Source organism: Anarrhichthys ocellatus, unplaced genomic scaffold (genome assembly GCF_004355925.1).
Source record: "Anarrhichthys ocellatus isolate YVR2014 unplaced genomic scaffold, GSC_Weel_1.0 scaffold40, whole genome shotgun sequence".
NCBI classification, from domain to species: domain Eukaryota; kingdom Metazoa; phylum Chordata; class Actinopteri; order Perciformes; family Anarhichadidae; genus Anarrhichthys; species Anarrhichthys ocellatus.
Window position 1 is genome coordinate 407,207 of NW_022280070.1, and position 20,983 is coordinate 428,189.

Sequence of the window (20,983 nt, forward strand, 5' to 3'; positions counted from 1 at the left end):
ACAAAGCAACGACACGGGCAGTTTGATTTATCTGCTTTTCAAACTTGGGAGCTCGGAGCTGCCTGCAGCTGCAGTAGAAAAAGCAAAGACCTGCTCCTGAGCAGGAGACGGGCTGGCTGTGCAATGACTCGTCAAGGCCTTTCATGGTGAGGCTGGTTGTCGCATGGGGGTCGTGTAGCAGACTCTACTCTAAAATGATATTTACAAAGCCTATCTATGGTATCAAACTCTTAAAAGGTAATCATCTACATTAAAAAAAGGAGTACAACGTATACAACAGGATGTCTTCATATCTGTCTGACATTCAAGTTTAAAGAGAAATTAGTAAATGTGAAAACAGTCAAATATAGATTGGGGGGATTTTACAGCTTTTTGGGGATAATTTATTGTTATAAAAAATAAACATCTTTGGTCCATGCTTTAAACCCATGACTCGGCGAAACTTTGGCTTCACAAGAATACTCAAACAGTGAACACAAAGATGGAGCTACACATGATTTACACATCTGGACTGCTTTTAAAGGAGCAGAACCAAAAGCTTTTTATGGCTCTTGGTATAACCTTATATCAAAACACATCTGGGTCTGCATTTAAGACAAAGAACAGTAAAAAATAGCAAAGTTTGCATAAATAATACTACAAAAGCACCCATGGCCTGATTCAAAAGGTTTCTGTTTAAATAGCAGGGGACAGATGTGGAACTGCACGGTAAATACGGCATCACTTCTTAAATGATCCAGATGTCTGACTAGGGGTTATATATATATATATATATTTTGTGAAAACAACAATAAACAGAGAAGCACCTGTTATTTTCAGCAGAGTAGAGCTGTATTAGGAGGATAGCAACTGACATAAGCAAAAATGATCCAATCAGTCAAGTGTTAACAAAGTTTCGTGTCGAGGATTACAGCCAAGACAAGCAGCACAACAAAGGACACATGAGAGAATTTGGTGGGAACAGCGTAGAAACAGCTCCACGATCCTTTGGTTTTCTGCGAGACAACATTAAATCAGATCCTGAATGTGTAATCCAGGAAACGTTTTTTTCTTGATCAAATAGACACACACACACACACACACACACACTGATAATCCCATCGGTAAGAGTCTAGATGGCAATGGCAGCCAAAGTGACTTCGCTACAGAGTTCAACATCTGTTTCCAGTTCCAAGTTCACATGGCTGACTGCATCAACAGTTCCAGGTAATGCAAACCGGGCTGAGACCTTATGAAAACGGACCGTCTCTGATGAACATGTCAGCATAAGGGCACGTGAGAGAGTGAGTGTGTGTGTGTGTAAAAAAAAGAGAGAGAGCCAAAGACAGAGGTGTGTGTGTGTGCGCGTGTCACTGAATGTTCCCAACACTATTCCAGCAGTGCATGAGGGACAAAGGCCTTCTAGGAAAGGCAATACAAATATGGCACACTATGAGAGAGAAGAGAGAGAGCGAGAGAAGAAAGAGAGAGTAGTGTTTTCACTCTAAGCCACACCTTCATGATGGGAGTACCACAGCTTATTGTTGCCATAAGTCCTAGCTGTGATGCCATCTCTCCCTGATGCTCACGCCAACGTCTCACATTGTCGAGGGGGGGGTGTGAGGTGTTGCCATGTTGGGTAACAGAGGTGGTTGCGTGACAGGATGGGGTGGAGGGTGTGTGACAGCTCATCAGCAACCGCATTGGTTTCTGTGGGTTTCTGACCTCACTTGCAAAACAGAACCCCCTTGCCTTCCCGTCCCGTCCCGTCCCGTCCCGTCCCCGTCCCCACCCCCTCCCTCCCCCCTCCATTGGGCCAGCTCCTTCAGCTGGAAAGCTCAGCAAGGGTTTATTTTCACGGATGGGGAGCGAAAACAGCCCTCTCTTTGTTTTGGCTGCCGTGCCGTTCCCAGTGGAGGAGGCGTGGTGCCCTGAGGACTGGGGCTGGGCCTCATAGGGGCCACGTGGAGGAGGACGGTGGGGGGTTGGGGGGGGGGGGGGGGTGTCCGGCTATGGGTCTCCTTCAAACTGGGTGCGAGGGCAGCTCCAGGAGGGTGCGTTTGTGTGTCGAGGCTAGGTGATGGAATCCCACCCCTGTGCTTTCTGTTATGGTGATGTCCGCATCTTCCCCTTTCCCTCGCTGGCGACGGATGGCACTGAAATACGCATTCATCAGCTGCATGATCTCAGTCAGCTGTGACAGAGAGAGAGGGAGAGGGAGAGGGAGAGAGAGAGAGAGAGAGAGAGAGAGAGAGAGAGAGGTCAGATTGGTGGCAGTCTCAGTGTCTGTCTGGCACTGTCACACGAGGGTGGAGACGGATGATGTCATCCAGCTGGATCCTCCAGAAGCCAAGGATGATGTTGTTTAGCAGATTTTAGAGAACACACACACACACACACACACACACACACACACCCCTTGATCAGAAAAAAATAAGCATTACATGTACTTGGATATTTCATCACTTTGACATATTTTATTCAGCACCAGAAAAAAAAAAAAAAAGTACTGGCACTGCTGAGGAGTTCATCTGTCTCTCTGCTACTCTGACCTTGGTGGACATGACCACCAAACCACCATAAGCCACCGTGACCATTACCCTTACTTTAGTCCTGCTAATGCTTGCCTAAACACGGTGTGTCAGAACATAGAGTAAAACAGTCTCCAAGTTTAAACCAAAACCTACTCTTCAACTGTCACCCTATGAATGAGCAGCAAATCTCGCCCTTACCCTCAACTCCAGGCCCAACCACAATCACCCCCTGCCATTTCGTTCTCTCTCTCTCTCTTTTTTTTCCTGCCCAGTAGCTGAAAACGCCCGCACAGTCATGTCAGAGCAATATGAGACCGTAAGGTCATAAAAAGTAGGAGCCTTACTGGGCTCCGTTTCAATTCGCCTGTGCGTCCAATAAATAAATAAAAGCCACTTTTGTGCCCCATGAGAGATCACAGAGGGATTTTTTGTTTCCGCGTGGGAAGATGCAAGCTAATCTGCCCCGTGAAAGGCAAGATTTGTTCTCTGCTTAAAAAAAAAAAAGAAATGTCTGTTTGGAAGAACATCCATGCTTCTGAGAAATGTTGCCTAATATTTTAATCCAAACACTGCAATAAAACTCACCCCCCCAGTTGCCATGGATTAATGCCAGGATGTTAGACTTGTGGTGGTTAGCATCGGTTGGAGAGCAGGGGGCAGGTTGTGCACTCTCTATTTAGACCAAATTAATGAGTGTTTTTAAAGTGGGTCAGAGAGCTGGAGGGAGGGAGGGGGGGAGGGGGTATCATGAGCAGACAGTGTGCTTCTTTCACTTACTCTGCAGAACATTGCATGGTGATAAGGCGACTTGGCCCTGCACTGTCCACAAACTGAATCCCGACTACAGTGGAGATAGCGTGTGTCTAAGCTCAGTGGAGAAACAGCTCCACTGACTGTATATGATAACCTGATAGCCACTATACCTTGGTGGTTTCAAACAGCAGATCCCGATCCCCAGCTGTGATCTTGAAGGTGTTGCTATCAGATACGCCGTAAGAACAGATCTGGCCATAAGGGAAGGACTCCAGGGCCTCTGCCTCTCCCTGCCGATACAGAGACACGGATGTAGCAGCTACACCCAACCACAGCTTCTGGGAAAAACTCCCTGTCGAACTCTTGGGGGGGGGGGGGGGGAGAAGGTAAGCAGATATCAGAACAGCTCACAGCTATGCTTTGACTCATCTCAAGAGTCCAAGTGACTCTTCAGCATTGAGGGAGCAAAATCCTTTTAGTCCAACAATAAAACCAAAGCGGACCCCCCAATACTCACAATGTAAAAGTCCACTTCATAAAGAGTGCATCCAAAGCCCGACCACTGGCGTGCAATTGTGAGGTAGGCAGCCATACTGTCCCTGCGGCTGTAGCCGGCCAGGTCTTTCCAGCGCTCCAAGATGGATCCCATGACAGCTGCCGCCTCCTCCTTCAGCCGGCTCCGCAGGCGCATGTCCTGCTCCACCTTCTGCTTGTGCGCTGCTAAAGCCGTGTGGCTCCACAGCGTCCCTGCCAGGAGGCCCGTGGGGAAGCGCTGTGCCGTGTGGCAGTCCTGAGCCGCCACCTGGCAAGGAGGCATGGCTTGGGGCGCAGAAAGGGACACGACGACTCGAGCCTCAAGCATGGGACCTGGGTAAAGCTCGTCCAGAGGAGGGCAGGGGGCGTGTGTGCTGAAGTCACCCATCAGACACTGAAGCCTCAGGGAACCTAAGGCCTGCAGGTCCTCATCACAGGTTGGCAGCTGGCCACGCACCACCATCTCATGGCACTGCAGAGCAAAGGCCAAAGTGAGGACAAACAGAGACCGAACAAATTTGTCAGCTATAGCCTCAGTCCTGCCATCAATCCCTTCTACCCCACCTTGTTTTATTTTGTCCCATAACTCTTTTATGGGAGTCCTCAGGAAAAATGTTCTAATGAAGCCAGTGCTGGCTGCCTTTTACCCCCTCTGCACTACAGCCAGTGCTCTTAGTCATGCACTGTGCTTTATTGCAATCACAGCCTATAAGACATTAATGATTGTTAAGTAAAAAACGTAATAATCCAATGAAACGCGAGGAATGAGTCACCGCAGAGCAATGAATTATATCTCATTATCAGCACTGAAATGGCCTCGCATACCAAAGACACTTCTCCGAGGAGGACTCTGCCCTTTGAGGACTTGTGTTCTGCTACATTACCTGCTCAAAGAGGAAGAGATACTCAATGCTGTCCACTGATATGCTGTCAGCATCCAACAGGCAGTAGAGCTTGAAACACAGCTTCCATTGGGATGTAGACTCCGACTCTTTGATGGAGAGGCTGTACAGAAAAGACAGAAAGGACACAAATATACCAAGAATTAAAACCCTAGATGGTAATATGTTACAAGATATTGCCTCCTCAATGTGTAATAATGTTGTTTAGTAAGGTTGCGGCAAAAAGGTCCCTTTTATTCCAGCTGGATGCATTATCGTTTCATTTGAAGCTTTGCCTTGTGCAACCAAATGACATCAGCTTCACCTTGGCTGTTCCAGCGGCTGGCTGGCTTTGCTGACAGAAATAGTGACACAAGTCCAGTTTCCCAGTAAGGTGTCATGTTTGACCAACAAGACCAGACAAGGTCACCAGTTATCAAGGATACTGGATAACGCTCAGCATGGGAGTTGGACCAGCGAAGATAAATGTACAATCCACCGCTCTGTTGGCATTCATCTAAGGTGGTGACACATAGATAAGAGATTCCTGCCAGACAGAGTTTTGATAGCGTGTCTGTCTGCTTGGTTTTATTGTGTCTGACCCCCCCCCCCCCCCCGTGTCTGTCTGTTCTGTTTTACAGGGTGAAGACGGACAATCGCTTTTCAAACCTGGTCAGGATGTCTGCGATGAGAGCGCTGCCAGCGACCGGCTGCTCCCACAATGCATTCTGCTCGTACAGAGCAAACGTGTTCTTGCTCTCCTGCAGGCCGAGCTTCTGCTGCATCATTCGAACCACCTGGTGAGAGGGGCGACAGGAAGTGCGTTGAAAAGACGGGCGGACACACAAACACGGTTGAATTTTAGCTGAACGATTGAGAAAGTTGTGCTTTGCAGTGGAATACAGTTAAATGTGCCCAAACCTCATTGGCCGTAGTGTGCGAGCTGATGAAGAGCTGGCAGGATAACGGGCCAGGATAGTGCACAGTGCACAGCATCTCCTGTCGGCTCATCAGCACCTGGATCTCCTCCCAGGATGGCACACACTCCCGACACTTGGTCTTCTCCAGAGCCTCGCTGATGAAAGACGCGTAGTTATCCATCTCAGACTCGGGACTCTGGCTCTGGATCCTGGAAGAAAGAGCGGGAGTGAGACGGGTGGATACGCGTCGTGTGTGTGTGTGAGCGCATTTAAACTTCCTAGATATTTGCCAGCAAAAATGATATTCAATACTTAAAAGAGAGAACTTGTTAGTGCTCGCAATGTTAACAGCGATTCAAAGTCTGTAAAGTGTTACGCTGCGATTATGGACTTTGCGTCATCCTATTAATTCAACCGAGTTCTTTATTTTCTTTGAGCTGGCAATGTTCGAGAGTCAATGAGGCGAGGAATGACAAATGTTCTCACTTCAGCTCTTAGGACTTCAAAAAGGCTCAACGTCCTCTCAATCCTTCAAAGAAAAGGAAAACGGCAAAGAAAACATGTTTGACTTTGGGCAGCGCACGAAACAGGAAAAGGTGTTTCCGCTCCTGTGAACCGGAGCGACCCGCCACTTCCTCCCAGTGGAGTGTCCAGGAGTGGTAGGTGAGTGTGTGTGTGTGTGTGCTGTTGTTTTAAAAAGAGGGGACTCGAAGGCAGCGGACACAACACACTCCAACCTGGAGCCTGAAGTGTCACACACTTCTGCGCAGTGTGAAAGGCGTTAAATACGACCTGACGGAGTTATGAGCTCAGCCCTGTGTAAACAAAGGGAAAATAGGAAGGAAACAATCATACTACGACCGTCTCAAAAAACACAAAACGGAGGAGAGAGAGAGGGGAGCAAGAGCGCCTCAAACATTCTGCCAGACATCATTCCCTCCAATGTCCCGCTCTCTCATAACTATATGCCCACAGGGTGGGATTTACCCTGCTGAAACACAATTAGGAATGTTCCACTGGGCCTGCGTGATCCTTCCTATACCCTCCCGTCTTCACCCCTCTCTGCTCTTTCCTCCTTTCTTGCCCCCTCCTCCGCTTTCTTTCTTCTGGCCAGTTCTCTCTGACAGCAGACATTCCCTGGGGGGGTTTTCTCAAGGGTCTGGGGGAGTGGAGGAGGGGTTTTCTGGGCTCACTTCCCAGCTCCAGTCTTAGTTCTGCCCAGCTGCAGCCTCAGCACAGATCCACAGAGCGAGAGAGTGCGTGAGAACGATGGCAATACGCATCAAAACACACAAGACAGCGAGTTCCACGGTGTCATTATGAATCGCCATCGCATGCAACCGTTATATTAGCTAGAGGGCGATACCCATTACAGACATATAGATAGAACATTTTAGTGGTTTGATGGTATGGCGTAAGACGTAAGCGTGAGATTAGCACCGTTAATAACTTAGATTAGCATGCATGACAGAGGGGCTAAGCCAGACCTGTAAATCCAGCCCTAACACACTGGATCTGTCTGGAACACGCTAACAATGTGAAGGCATATCACGCTACTATATCTAAACTGGTGGTCTGTGGTGCTGGCGCCTGCTTTTTGTCCACCGTCTAGACCCCGTGTTATCCCTGCTACTACACGCTTACTGGTTTACCCAGCATTCAACCTGTTCCTCCTCATAACTAACAGCTGATTCCTGGGCTGATGGAGTATTCTCATGGGACTGGGATTGCATCGTGTTGCTACAACTTGACTTGGATCACGATCATGCAAAATCATTTTCATTAATATAAAAAAACAAAAAAAACACCGCAATATTCCAACTGACGTTTCTATTTCTTTGAACTGAAGGATTCACTGTAGTGTTTTTCCACCTGTCTCCTTCAACAAGTCATGTTTCCCATTGGGGTAAATCAGAGCCAGCAAAAACAAGAACATTTTCCATTTTTAATTACAAGTAGGAGATGATGTAACCAGCTTTCCCCAGGATTCATCTATGCAAAATCCAACCTAAAACTCTCTCTTACAAAAACTGAAGACATAAGCTGTAGCCAGTTATTGATTGCAATACTTACAAACATTAACGTCAACTGTATTACCTCCTCAAAATTCGAGGATGCCTTTTAGTATCTCACCTCTTGAGGTGGAATCGCAGGTACTTGAGCACAGTGAGCCCAGGCAGGAAGGTGCAGCTCATGCAGGTGAGAAGCTGCCAGTAGCGGAGGTGTGCGGCAGTGTGCGGGGCAGGAGTGTAGCTGGTCTGCTTCACTAGCTGGCAGTAGACCTCGTCGCGGAGAGGCCGCAGGTCCAGGCAGGTCTGCAGCACGCCCTGGATGATGGGAACCGGCTCCCGTGCCGACTCCAGCTGCTGCAGGCAGTTGAAGAGCTTCACGGCCTCCTCACGCACCGAGCCGTAGCCTTTCCCACTGTGGTCTGGAGAGAAGAGAAGCAGTGCAACATTGTCTTATACTCTGATTGGATTTTTCTTTCCTTCATTTTTCCTTTTTTTAAATATTTTGTTGTGTCAACATTAAGTTGCAGCAAATGTTTAAGCTATAATATATTACATAATATAATATTGTATTACATAGTAGTAAATGTGGGTTTTTTATCTTTGTGTTTTGTGGTGTGCCCCTGTTTGCACTTGTTTTACTGAAACAGCCAAGCAGAAAGCAGAAAGGTCCTGCATTGCATTGTGCTAAAAGCTGCCTCTGGGCAACTCAAACAGAACAGTTATTAAACATATTTTCAAATGGCAATAAAAGCCTTGAACGGTAGTTACAGAAAAGGGTTGCTAACTGGATATACACACAGGCTTGAGTGGCCCGTTTCAGCTAGATAGCATAAATAACTGTTCATTTAGTCTTACAACAGCGTCAAGGAAGACTCAACCATCCCCTCTGAGATCTAAACCCACTTGAATTGCACTTATTTGCCCTTAAAAGTAAAAATAATTTAAAAAAAAATGAAGTACTGATATGTATCAATACTTCAATCATTTTTGACAACACTAGTGCAACTTCAGACATGCTAGCCATGATAATACCTGATGGGTATATGTTAGCTACTTACATGTGTGCTCCAGGCTGCCGTAAGGGAAGGGCAGCAGAGGAGCGTACAGGGGACACTGGGTGTACTTCAAGATGGGATTGTGCTGGTAGATGTGCTCCACTACCTCGGGGTTGAACTTATTCTCCTAAAGCACACAAGTAAAAAAAAAACAAAATGTGACGATAACATCAATAGACACAGTAAAAAAAACAAAACAAAAAAAAAAAACTTTCATCTGCACTCAATATGCCTGCAGCCAACCTGGAAGCAAGTCAGTGAGCGGGTGATTGAGCATGTGTGTGTGTGTCTGTCTGTCTGTCCGGGGTGACTGGGGTCGATTTGACCAGGGTCACAATTCAGCTCTGGCAACTTTCAAAGCAGCATGAATGTCAGGTGATGATCCAGCAAACCGCACCAGCACGACTGACACGTTATATTTTATCTGCTGGTGTCAATGAGTTCAGTGTGTGTGTTTGTGTCCTTCGTTGCCTATGTGGATAGATGCCTTCCAGCAGTACAGATGGCCTCCATGCTTACTGCCCTCGAGCACCTGTTGCTCATTAGTAACGTTGCCAATGCTCTGGATCTCTTATGTCTCTGCACACCCTCAAACCAGCCGCCCTTTCTCTCTGGCTACAAGACAAGCCTGCTTCCCCCCCCCCCCCCCTTCTTAGTGGGGTAAAGTTGACACATTCTTCTGAAGTGTTTGGTGCACAATAGTGACAGGCTTGTCTGTTTGAAATGTGAGAATGAGATGCTGCCCTGTAGATCTTGTGTAGCTGGATACAGCACAACATCACAGATGAAATACTTACACTGTACGTACATGTTTAGGCCCTTAGACCCTTTAGTCTTCTCCTGACACATGCAGTAGTTTGACAGTGAGGGATATTTACAACAGACATTTTAGGTAGGCTTATAATTTCACACTTTGTTTGTCCTTTGCCTCTTAAATATGGTGTGAGATTCACGACAGGGCAGTTCTTCTCCATTTCTCTCTCTTTCACACATGGCCTCAGGCTGAAGGTTTAAGGCTAACACTGCAATCCCTGCTCTCCCTTGTGTCTGTGGTTGGAACATGAATCTATATTTTAAAAAGATAAGAGAGCAGTCCTGTTCACACAAAGCCTCTCCTGTTCATTCTCTCTTTGATTTTCTTTTGCAGCAGTTCTAATCTCACACTCAAAGAGGGGAAATATACCTCGCCTTTTAGAGAAAGTGTGCCTTTGTGTCAAGGTGAGGGAGTAAGAACGCAACAGACTGAGAGACCGATGACGAGACTTCAGGTGGGGAAAAGCAAAACAATGAATGAGGTGCACTTTAAAAGCAGGCCCACCAAATTACCAACTTGGCCCCTTCCTGGCAAAGCACACAGGGGCAGACGGAGGCAAGCAGATTAACCACTTTCTTTGAGATTAGAGACTCTCGTTGGGAGATTACTGAGACAGGAGGCCAGGCAAAGGACCGCTTATCTGTCCCTTCTGCTTCACGCCAAGCCCTCCTCCAACCTCCTCATGTCAAAACTGCCCTCTCTTCTCCTCAGGGGCTACAAGTCCAGTCATCCGTGTGCTCAATAAGATTCCAGCATGCTGTGTTCTCTAGCAACCGCTGGTCTAAATGCACTTCACTCTCCTTCCATGTGAGAAGGTAAAGCAAAAAACGCATCCTTCTCAAATCCCACTAATCAAACTGTTCTGAGCACCCAAACAAGCGGAACTAACTTTATCTTGAAATGACCTCTCTCTGGTTCAGGTCTGTTCTTACATCCTGTCCCGGTGTGGTGGAATTAAGATGAGATCATTCAAAAGAGAAAAGGCAAGCAGGGGAAACTTTGGACTTCAGGGCTAATGAGGCCGTGTGGCTTCCATGGTGACAGAACAGAGGGAGAAGCAACAGCAACTGTATGTGTATGTTTTTTTTGTGTGTGTGTGTGTGTGTGTGTTGCGTGGCCCACCTCGACGTCTCGAATCAGGAGCTGTGTTGGTGTTTCCACTGGTGCTTTGGTATCAATGATCTTCTGGATGGCACATGCCCAGTGCACAGCCTCGTTGAAGTGCTTGGTGTACAGCCTGTAGCAGTGCTTCCGCCCATAAACTGTGATGCTCCAGTGGCCTGGAAGAAACGCGGATGCACACACACAAAAACAGAGACATTTTATATGATTGCCACTTGAAATTCAACCTTGCACTTCATCCGAAAATGTTAAGTAAATGGGGAAGAGAACAGTGAAATTGTGTCTGCATGGGACACCCCGGATATCTGGTGTGAATCCCTCTTCCCTCACTTCCTCTCTCGGTTTCATTGAGGACCAAAGGTCAGCCTGAGAGGAACCTCAGACCATGCCATCACCAAACAAAATCAGATATTCCATCGATGAGCGAGAACACAAGTGTCACACTCCTCAGTGATGCTCTTGTTGGACAAAAAGTGAAAAAGACGCACTTCCTCCTTGTGCAGAGGAAGTATTAGATGCAACCCTGGCAGCCCACGGCTGTTATCAGCCTTTCCTGCTACGTGACTTGGCACCACACGCATCTTTGTTTAAGTTCTTAATTTGAGGTACAAACCTCAAATTAAGAGGTTTGACAACTGAGATTATAATATGGTGATATTGCCATTACCAACTATGAACCTGTTTGGTGCGCTGAAACTAACTCGGTACAATTTCAATCATGCCAGAGATAGAACCCTTAAGGCACAAGTGTCAAACTCAAGGCCCGCGGGCCGAATCCCGCCCGCCACGTCATTTTATGTGGCCCGCGAATCCACCAGCTAAAAATTGGAAAAAAAAATTTAAGTTGGACTTGAAAATAAAAATATCCCCATGGTCGAAATTATGAGATAGAAAGTTGAAATTATGAGATAGCATGTTGTCTGTGTACCGACATGAAAACTATCACTGAGGTGGAAAGGAGAGGGAACAGACCGTAAAGCGGTTTTCCAACAAGTGATTGAGTTGAAAAAGATCGACAAATAATCCCAAAATGTCCACGAAGAGAAAAATTGATGCAGAGGGAAGAAGATGTAATTTAAGATGGGAAAGCGAATAAATGTCTGTGCTTCAGGGGGAAAAACGGGTCTGTCTTCTGTGTTATGATGCGTGTCGGTGATGAAAGATACAATTCACGTCGGCATTTTGACACCAAACACGGAGCTAAATTTAGCCTCCAAGAAAAACATAAAATTGTCCAAGAATTAAAAGGCATACTGCAATCACAGCAGAATATATTTACAAAAGCTACAGCCCAGTGCATGCTAAAGGTCTGTGAGCAGGTGTGCTCCGACCAGATACAGACTTTTACAAATGTCAGTTTGTGAAGAAACACCATCGCAGACCGAGTTCATGAACTAGCAGCAATCTAACAACACAGCTGGCTAAGAGACGAGATACATCATCTGTCAATGTTTGTAAGAGGCTCAAGGCAGACCTGACTGTCAGTGAGGAGCTCTTGGATGTAGCTGCCATGCACGGGACGACGGCAGGGAGGGACATTAGTGATGCAGAGAGGTGACAAAAATAGCTTTGAACAAAGTTAATGTAATAACTTGTGTTTGATGATATTTGTATTTGTTATTTTCTTTAAAAGTTTGATCTTTGATAGAGTAATGTGGGTTTCTTAAACCTAAATTAAAATGATTTATGTTATAATAACAGAAATGTGCTTAAATATCATTTTACATTTATATAACTGCATGTACAATATTTTTACACTTGAATAAACAATAATCAAAAGCAGAGACAGTTATTTAACAATATGTTAGGAGTAGTTACAGTTATACAGTCTTACAGTTACAACCGGCCCTTTGAGGGAAACCATGATGCTGATGTGGCCCGGAGTGAAAATGAGTTTGACAACCCTGCCTTAAGGGGAACTACTAATTTATGGTAAGAACCTGAAAATACACAGAGGAAGTAAATGCCTCATGCAACTTTCTCAGTAATTTAGGAGGAACATAAAGTTATTCCTAATCGTGCTTGTGACAAAACCACTATTGGGGACTTTTCTGGACTTCTGTCCAGAAAAGTCCCCTGGCATATTCAGTTAGTAAAAACTGTGTTTGGGTTTCGGTTCATACAATGGTTTTTACAGTTTAAGCGGTTTGGGGAAATCGGCATTGATGGGCAGGCAGACAAACGTAGAGAGAGGACAACGTGTTTGAGTAATACAGCTTTGAAAAAAGTCAAGTCATCCCTGTGTCTCTTCCCGCACAGAAAATCGTTTCCTCTATATTCTCTATGTCTCTTTCATCCCAGAAAGGGAAGGGGGAAGCCCCGGGGATTACTCAGATGTGAGGTTTCTAGACCAACCTTGAGCCACATCTTGGACCAAACACAGCTGGGGCTTCCCAAACTTACTCACAAATACAGCACTCATGGTTAAGGGAAAGGGAACCACATGAAGTCGCTTACATATAAAAGAAAAAAAACAAAAACCTGGACAATTTAAAGAAATGTCTATGATCACTACAACGCATTAACACAGGTCCTACTGGACTCTACAACCATACATGAGCGTGAGTCAGCTATGCATCAGCCCGACCTGAGTGCTCCTCACCTGTTTGCTTGTACGTCTGCTTGTCTGGCCAGATGACAGAGCAGAGGCTGGTGAGGACCAGCGTGCCCAGTCTGCGGGCTCCTTTCTCTGGTCCGCTGTAGTAGTCGAGGGAGTCCTGGCTCAGCGCAAACCAGTGCCGACGCTGCTTGATCCAGTTTCCTCGCACCTCTCGCAACAGCCACCCTATAAATAAGATACACACATGTATCATATTGACAAGTCAACTTCCACAATGAAATAACACAGTGGCATGTTTTTTGATCATTAGATTCATAGTTTGAGTAAATGTCAAAACCAAAATGTCAAACGTATGATGGTTTCAAATTCTTGCCATAGATTATAGTGAAATATTTTTGTGTTCTGGACTGTTAGATACAATACCTTATTTAGATATTTGAACCTTGGGCTCTAGACATTGGACATCGTGATGGCCGTTTTTCACTGTTTTATGATCTTTTGTAGAGAAAACAACTAATCGACAAAATAACTGGCAGATTAATCAACTAACTTGCAGCTCTATATGGCTGCATCACTTAAAATACTTTTTACCAAATGTTACTGTGAGAAATATAGTTAAATTAAGAATGTAAAGTAACAAAATAAAGCCAAAGTTACAGCAACTTATTGCATTTATTTCCACCTGCTTTGAGTGTCTTTTCCCATTTTCCCAGCAGTGACCGCAAAATGACTCACACAGAGAGAGCAACTTCAATCTCTGCTCAGGTAGACATTACTCCACTATATCTTCACATAGCAAATAGTCGTTTGCTTCCATAGTAATGCTCTGAATTTCAAATATAGCACCTTTAACCCATACTTCTGGCACGCCCTCTACTATGCCCTCAGACAAAGCCTTATGTACACATTAACTGCACACCAGGACAAGCATTTCCCTTGAAAGGTCTGGGTGGTAGGTGGGCTAGTCATGGAGCTGCTAAACCAGTACTGCCACACCATGTCTTCACTAAGAATAATCCCCAAGGCATGTAATTGGCCATAACGTTTTCAGCAGTCTGTATGAGAGTGCCTTGTTGGGGTAAATACTAGGGGATAAAAATACAGCCAGCTAATGGCATAGGCATTAAAGCCTGCATGCAGCCAACATAATTACCACTTTAGAGGTTGACAGAGTGAGAAAAGGAGAGAGAGAGAGGGAGAGAGAGAGAGAGAGAGAGAGAGATGTACTGGAACAGTGTGACAGAGAGAGAGAGACAAAGAGAGTAAACCAGACATGCCTTCAGCCAGCTCACAGGCATGCCCATTGGTCTTGCCAGGCCTGGCTCCAATATGCAAGACTGTTGTGTTCCCAAAGTCCTGAGGGTTTGGAAAGACTGCAACAGCCCAGATTCACTGCTCGACAGCAGTGAACTTCTTACCCCCCCCCCCTCAGCTATGTGTGCAAATCGTTCCTAATAAATATGTAATCTCTGAGCAGATAAATAAACTAGTTTGGAAGAGCTCTGTCCAGATGCTGTCCGGAGAGAAACAAGAGAGAGGAGGATTGAACTGGTACGGGGTCACAGTTCATCCAGAGGGCGAGGGGAGAGGCTGGCAGAGGGCATAAGCAGGCAGAGAGGGACTATCTGCAGGGGCAGGGCACTGCTATACACTGACAGTATGCCATTTGTTGGGTGGCTAAATGTGTGTTAATATAGTTCGTGGATGCATATTTGAGAAACAATTAGGCAATGTACATTCAGCTTCCTACCCTGTGAAAACGACAATTACGCCACTGCCAGCGTCACAGCTTCCTCTGTGTGGTTAGCAAGCTGTGCGCCACCTGTCAGACGGCGCTCACTTCGTCTGCTTCTTTCTTTCCTCTGCTCTCACTTACTTCTTATGTACTTTCATCTCCCCCATTTCTCTTCTCTTCCTGTTTTCATCCTTGCCTCAAATAGGTTTTCCCGGGCAGTGCAAATCCTCCATTGCCTCACTGCTACTCCAAAATAAAAAATAAAAGGCTCAGCCTCTCAGGCTACGTTTCCTGTTTAAGAATGCTTCTATATGATATAAGTGGAAAGTTTGAACCAACCCAATATAGCCTAAAGCAAAACCCCTGAAGGTATTTATCACCACATCAGAGGGGCAAAGCATCAAAACCCACCGTGAAAGGGATAAATAAAAACCATGAGGTAAGTTGGGCTGAGCTTGTTGACAGACTGGATGTATGACGGGGGAGGCAGACAAGCTGACTGGGGGAGAGACATGGAGAGACGGACATGCCTGCTACCTTGACGCCTCTGTCACAGACATGGGACGTCCAACAGATGCTGCTCTTTTTTGGAAACTTTAAACAGTGCGATAAGGAAAGCCAAAAAAAAAAAAAAGAAAGAGGGAGCGAGGAGCACAGTCCCCTGTACACCTCTCTCCCATGGTCTCCCATCTGGATCCCATCTCTGTGGCCGGCTAATGTCTCCCCTGCGGGCCACGGCTCACATTTAATTTGTTTCATTTGTGACCCCTGACCCCAAATGCCCTGCCCCCTCAAACACAGATTGTGCAAACAATCTCTTTACTGCAAACCTCCTGTCACACTCCGAGTACTGAATGCTTGTTCCATTCATTTTTATATGACATTCTAATGAAATATAAACATCGCAAAAATAAAAAGTCACCTCACTTCAAAGTTCAATTCTAAAATGTGAACAATGTGCAAAGCCACATGCATATATATGTATGCAGGCGTTTCACTGATGACTTATTTAGCAACATCAAAGTAACTATTTCACTTCAGGCAAACATGTTCCTCTTTAAACTCTAAACTTTCAGGTCAGCCCCTGAACCAAAACCCATAACTTTAGCTTGTTTTAAGGTTTTGTAAATACAGTTTAAAATCAGACAGAATTTCAGACAGTATGTACTGTACCTTTACCTTGTATGTACAGTATGTACCTTTACCTTGTATGTACAGTATGTACCTTTACCTTACCCTGTCAAAGTTTTTACATTAATAGTGGTGACAACCAAACATTATTATGTCTGCTAATGTTGTCAGCTGGATCTTTATAAAATGATATATTGGAATTTAACATTTGCCTTTAACATATTATGAATTATAAATTGGACCTGAACTTTCATTTGTTTTGTACAAGAAACTGTTGACTAAACTTTGCTTCCCCTTTTGGATCAGAGCATGAGAATCTCTGCCTCGTAAAACAAGCAGCTTATTTTAACTGTTGATCATCAAGGGTATGTCAATAAACCGTTGTCTTCTTAAGCATCTTTTCCTGGAAGCACTCCATGGCTTTTACAACTCATCCTACCATCATTGGTCCACATCTGCAATGTTTGTGGCCTATTTTAGATACTGGGTCCTATTAACCCCTATGTAGCCTCAGGATGTCCTGCTGAAAAAAAAGAAAACTTTAATGGAGGAACTGTTGAAAACGTATCCTTGTGCACAGAAAAGAGAGGGATTATCTAATGCCCTGAGATGTTGTGGTGGCTGTAATATTGTGGTCAGTTGAAGGCTGAATCCCAAGTGACACTGTAGTCAATGACCCATGGAAAATAGCTGTCCACTTCTTTTTGGAGGGAAACTATTCTCCTCAAAGAGTGAGACGGGGACAGAGAGGGGACAGCAGTGAGGGAGGGGCACTAGCCATGAGCGCATAGTAACTGCTGTCAGAATTAGGCAATCTGACTAACGCCATCCCAAACAGGACGTAACTTATCCAACTGCTGGCATTTTACTGCTGCCTTTCAGAAGCAGGCCAAGAAAAAAAAAAAGAATAAATTCACACAGAAATATCCTATGAGATCATTCCTCAAAAGCACCAGACAGACACCCAAGATGGCGCTCCTGATGCCAGTAGCATTCCCTTCATGAAGACACAGAGGGACGAGGGGAGAGTGGGAGCAGCTGTGCCACATGTGGTCGGAGAGGAGCCGTCTTCAGGGCGACAGCCCGGCACGTAGCAATAACAGTACTTATTAGGAGATTATTAGGGTAATGAAATATATACTATAATTAATGTACACAAACAGGCCCTGCAAGGACCTCATTTATTAACTGAGGGATAAGGTAATAGTCTTAAATGTTTAGTCTGTAAAGTGTATAAAGAATAGATATATATATAGATATATATATATCTATATATATATATATATAGATATATATAGCATTTAAGAAGCTGGCACCACTGAATGATTAGCATTTTTGCAAGAATAGTTAATTGCTAATCAAGATTTTCTGTCAATTGACTGATTAATCCACTTATTGTTTCAGCTGTATGTCTCCCCACAACTGAACATGGCAGGCAGATGTGTTCAGGCGATGGAAGACCAGAGTAATGGTGGTGTCAATGTGACTCACCTTTGACTAGCAGTTCAGGCTCTTCCTCCAGGCCCATCTTATTCTTCTCGATGATCAGACTCTTCATCTCTGCAGACACCCCTGAGACAGTGTGCCTGTGGAGAGGAGTAGAAAGAGAATGTAAATAACTCTGCTTCCCTCCCAACTAAAGTCTTCCCCTGACTACTCCCTCCCATTGGATAGCTAATTGGCTCGGAGACACACAGTTGGCTGTGAACCCCCCACCCCCCATGTGACACTGTGCCAACTACAAGCCTCTCTGATACTCTTAGGTGGGGGGGTCACACAGGGGGGACTGGAAGAAGTTCCATGAATATCTGTCCTCCAGCGTTCTCCCAGTTTCCCTCTCGAGCAGCACGCGAGCACACAAACACACACTGATGCATACCACGCCGCTGTGGACAGCTCGTCTCTCTTTTATCACTTTGGCCGCCGCGCAGAGAGAGCGACTGAAAATAAACGTGACAGAGCGACGCTGGCCTGACTCCCAGCCAGCCAGCTCTCACCGGTCAGAGGAAGGTTCAAGAGGTCACAGCCTTGGATAGTTAAAAACCAGAAACATCAAAAAGATCTGTAAATCTGTTGAACCGCTGTCCTTTCTTTCTCCGTTTAGTGCCTCACTAACATCTGCAGCTACCTCCATGTACAATGATGCTTCAACATCTGGTCAGGCAAGGCTGTGGACTGATTCAGACTCTTATCTCAGGCCAAGGCCCATGTAAAGTCTATTAGAGTGTTTGTAGGTTTTATCTCTCTTCCTTTATTTATCTGACTGCTCGTTAATTTTCTCCATTTCCTGCATCTAATTAGCATGTGAGGTACAAGTGACAAACCCCTCCTTCCTTCCTTCCTTCCTGTCCTGCTGAGATCATTGCTTAGGAAATGAATCAAGCCCTCCCTCCCAGGGACATTTCGCCTCCTGTTACCTACTCCTTCGCCAGCTGATTTACATCCTTATTGATCCGATAATTCCGGAAGGTTCCTCCTCACGGAAGCCAGCAATAATCAATGAGTCCAAATATAGCCTTATCTTTTTTTGGCTCTGCTGACATGACATGCAGAAGCCATTTCCTTTCACTGTGTGCGCTGACCTGATCCCGTCTATACTATGGTTTATCATGTTGACCTCTGTGACATTACACAGTGCTTATGCTTGAATGCATGCAATGTATTAAGTGTATTTGCTGTTGTAGATCCTAACCGATTGGCATCGGTTCCAAATTTAGGCCAATGTTCAGACACGGTGAAACTCGATATTGTGGGCCAGGTTTTCTGTATGTGAATGTGAACTGGTTCAGGGTGTCACATTATACTCAGTAAGGCAGTATAACTAAGCCGGCTCGCCTGCAGCAGCAGCAGCCTATGGGGACCTCCGACCCTGCATCAACACACCCCACTAATAGGCATTCAAATAAACACAGATATGTGACGACGTCTCTTATTTGAGATTGTTAAAAAAAAAACCTGCTACATAACGGAGATGTACACGCAGAGAAAATCTAAACGTAGCCGAAATGAGAGAGGAACTTGATCTATAGAAAAACTATGCCTCGAGTGGAGAATATAGCCTGCTGTGCAGGTGTTTATGTTCCTTGGATTATTGCTATTGTCTGGGATGGGCTTGCATCCAAAATGTCAAGAGTAATAAAAAAAACAATCATTTTAGCAATGAAGCATACACTAATAGCACACGGCTTTTTTTGATTTAGAAAAGTTTAAACCAGCAGTCTTACAGAAAATAAAGAGGTGACTTCCAAATTTACAGTTTATTGAAGAGGTCATGTGGTACACATGGCTATGCATCCTGGGGGAATATTCTTTGAGAAATGAAACTTGGCTCTCATGTGTGCAGATTTCTAAGAATTATAGGCTTTTGCCATTCCCCTGAACAGACCTTAACTAGCCTGCCCCCAGCTTCAGTGCTTCTTTTAGGCCACGTACAGAAGGAGGAGGGAATGAAATACAGATTTTGACCTTTAGCAGCATGAACTAGCCTGACCTTCAATACAATGCTGCCTGAGCAGAGCCAGTTTGATCATTGTGCTCAGAACCAGCCTAATGTTGATGTGGGGGCCTTTGGATCTCCACAGCTGTCCAGCAGCCCTAAAACATCCACCTCCACTCAGCAGCCCCCCCCCACCCACCAGCCTCCCATGCTACCGCCCCCACATTCCCAGAAGCCCCAGCAAAGGCCGTGACGGTGGGGCCTTTAGTGGGCAACTTCCTGTGGAGTGCAGGAAACAATTTGACATGGGGATTAGACAGCACGGAGAATAGAGCTCTCTCAGAGAGAGGAAGAAACAGAGAGAGAGGGATAAGTCATGAAAAGAAGAGCCAGAAAAGAAGAAAGGAATATTTCCAAAAAGTAAAACCAAATAAAAGTGACTCGTACATTTACATCCTGTGCAGTTGTGCAAGCGTAAATGTCCTACAGCCGCTTTATAGAAGTGAGAGACTGTATGGTGCAAAGCAAATGAGGCCCTTTTTTATTGTCTGATATGTGGCGGAAGAGCCATCATCAATGGCCCACTGTTGTATACAGTAGCTTCAGGTATTGCTGGAATAAGTTCCTCTTTTCTCTTTTGCAAACCTTAATCACTCATTGTCAAGCATGCTGCATGTTGATAGTAGGTACAACATTGTCATGCTATCCCAATAAAACTATTAAGTAATATTGATCTGCCAAAGTGACTAATAAAATACATGAGGTCACCAAATCCCAAGTACTTAAAAGAGTGATAAAGGTGTACGTTGTCCCGCCCTAACAGGTGCGACAAAATCAACAGTAGAATAGTGGAGAAGTCAGTCAAATACAGTCTGTACACGCCCACACAGTCCTAACAAGAGCTACAACAGGTATAAGCACCAGTGCGGCTGTCAAGTTAGGCAGTAAGCTTTGTTTAATTGTTGAAAGCAGAATTTTCAATTATCAAAAATATCTTAGTGCTCTGCTCGCTTATGCTATGTTTGTTGAAATACAATTGCAAAACTGTTCACACCAGCCTAAGTACGTAATTCCAAATCGGAGATATCCGACATGAACAATATCTCCCCCTTGTTGATAAGAACTATAGTACTGTAAACAAACCGTTGGCAAAATGTCTGCTAAGCCTTCATAGCAGACAGTTACAATAACACTAATACAACTGATTCAACTAGGGCGGCAACTCCCTTGCAACTCTTTCAGAAAATAGTGAAAAATGCCAGCTTGGATTTCCCTTAGCTTTGTTTTGTGTGACCAACAGTCCAACGCCCAAAGATATTCAGTTAGAATCTTCACATTTAAGAAAGTGGAAGAAGCAAATGCACAAAAGCAGCTAATGCTAACAATGGGGTAACCATATGTAAACACACAATGGGATGTTTTCCTGTTCTTCCCATTCTTATGACATTGAATGCAGCATTTTTAAGCTACAGACTCAAAATTAACAGCATCTGGACTGTTCCTACTGTACATATTGT

At 45.0% G+C, this 20,983-nt stretch overlaps 1 protein-coding gene across 3 annotated transcripts in view; it reads right to left on the reverse strand.

Annotated features, from left to right (window-relative positions):
* Positions 1-523: 523 nt before the first annotated feature.
* Positions 524-20,983, reverse strand: part of plekhh3 (pleckstrin homology, MyTH4 and FERM domain containing H3) — a 31,664-nt gene continuing 11,204 nt past the window's right edge. For 2 of the 3 annotated variants that reach the window (XM_031867706.1, XM_031867708.1), the window contains 11 exons: positions 17,522-17,616; positions 13,207-13,389; positions 10,605-10,762; positions 8,672-8,795; positions 7,735-8,032; positions 5,603-5,810; positions 5,351-5,478; positions 4,685-4,805; positions 3,784-4,272; positions 3,437-3,628; positions 524-2,173 (listed from right to left, as the gene is read on the reverse strand). In XM_031867706.1, the coding sequence (XP_031723566.1) occupies positions 2,003-2,173; positions 3,437-3,628; positions 3,784-4,272; positions 4,685-4,805; positions 5,351-5,478; positions 5,603-5,810; positions 7,735-8,032; positions 8,672-8,795; positions 10,605-10,762; positions 13,207-13,389; positions 17,522-17,616 (2,167 nt within the window). In that variant the 3' untranslated portion in view covers positions 524-2,002. The remainder of the gene's footprint in view (positions 2,174-3,436; positions 3,629-3,783; positions 4,273-4,684; positions 4,806-5,350; positions 5,479-5,602; positions 5,811-7,734; positions 8,033-8,671; positions 8,796-10,604; positions 10,763-13,206; positions 13,390-17,521; positions 17,617-20,983) is intronic. The other variant, XM_031867707.1, reaches the window with a different exon arrangement.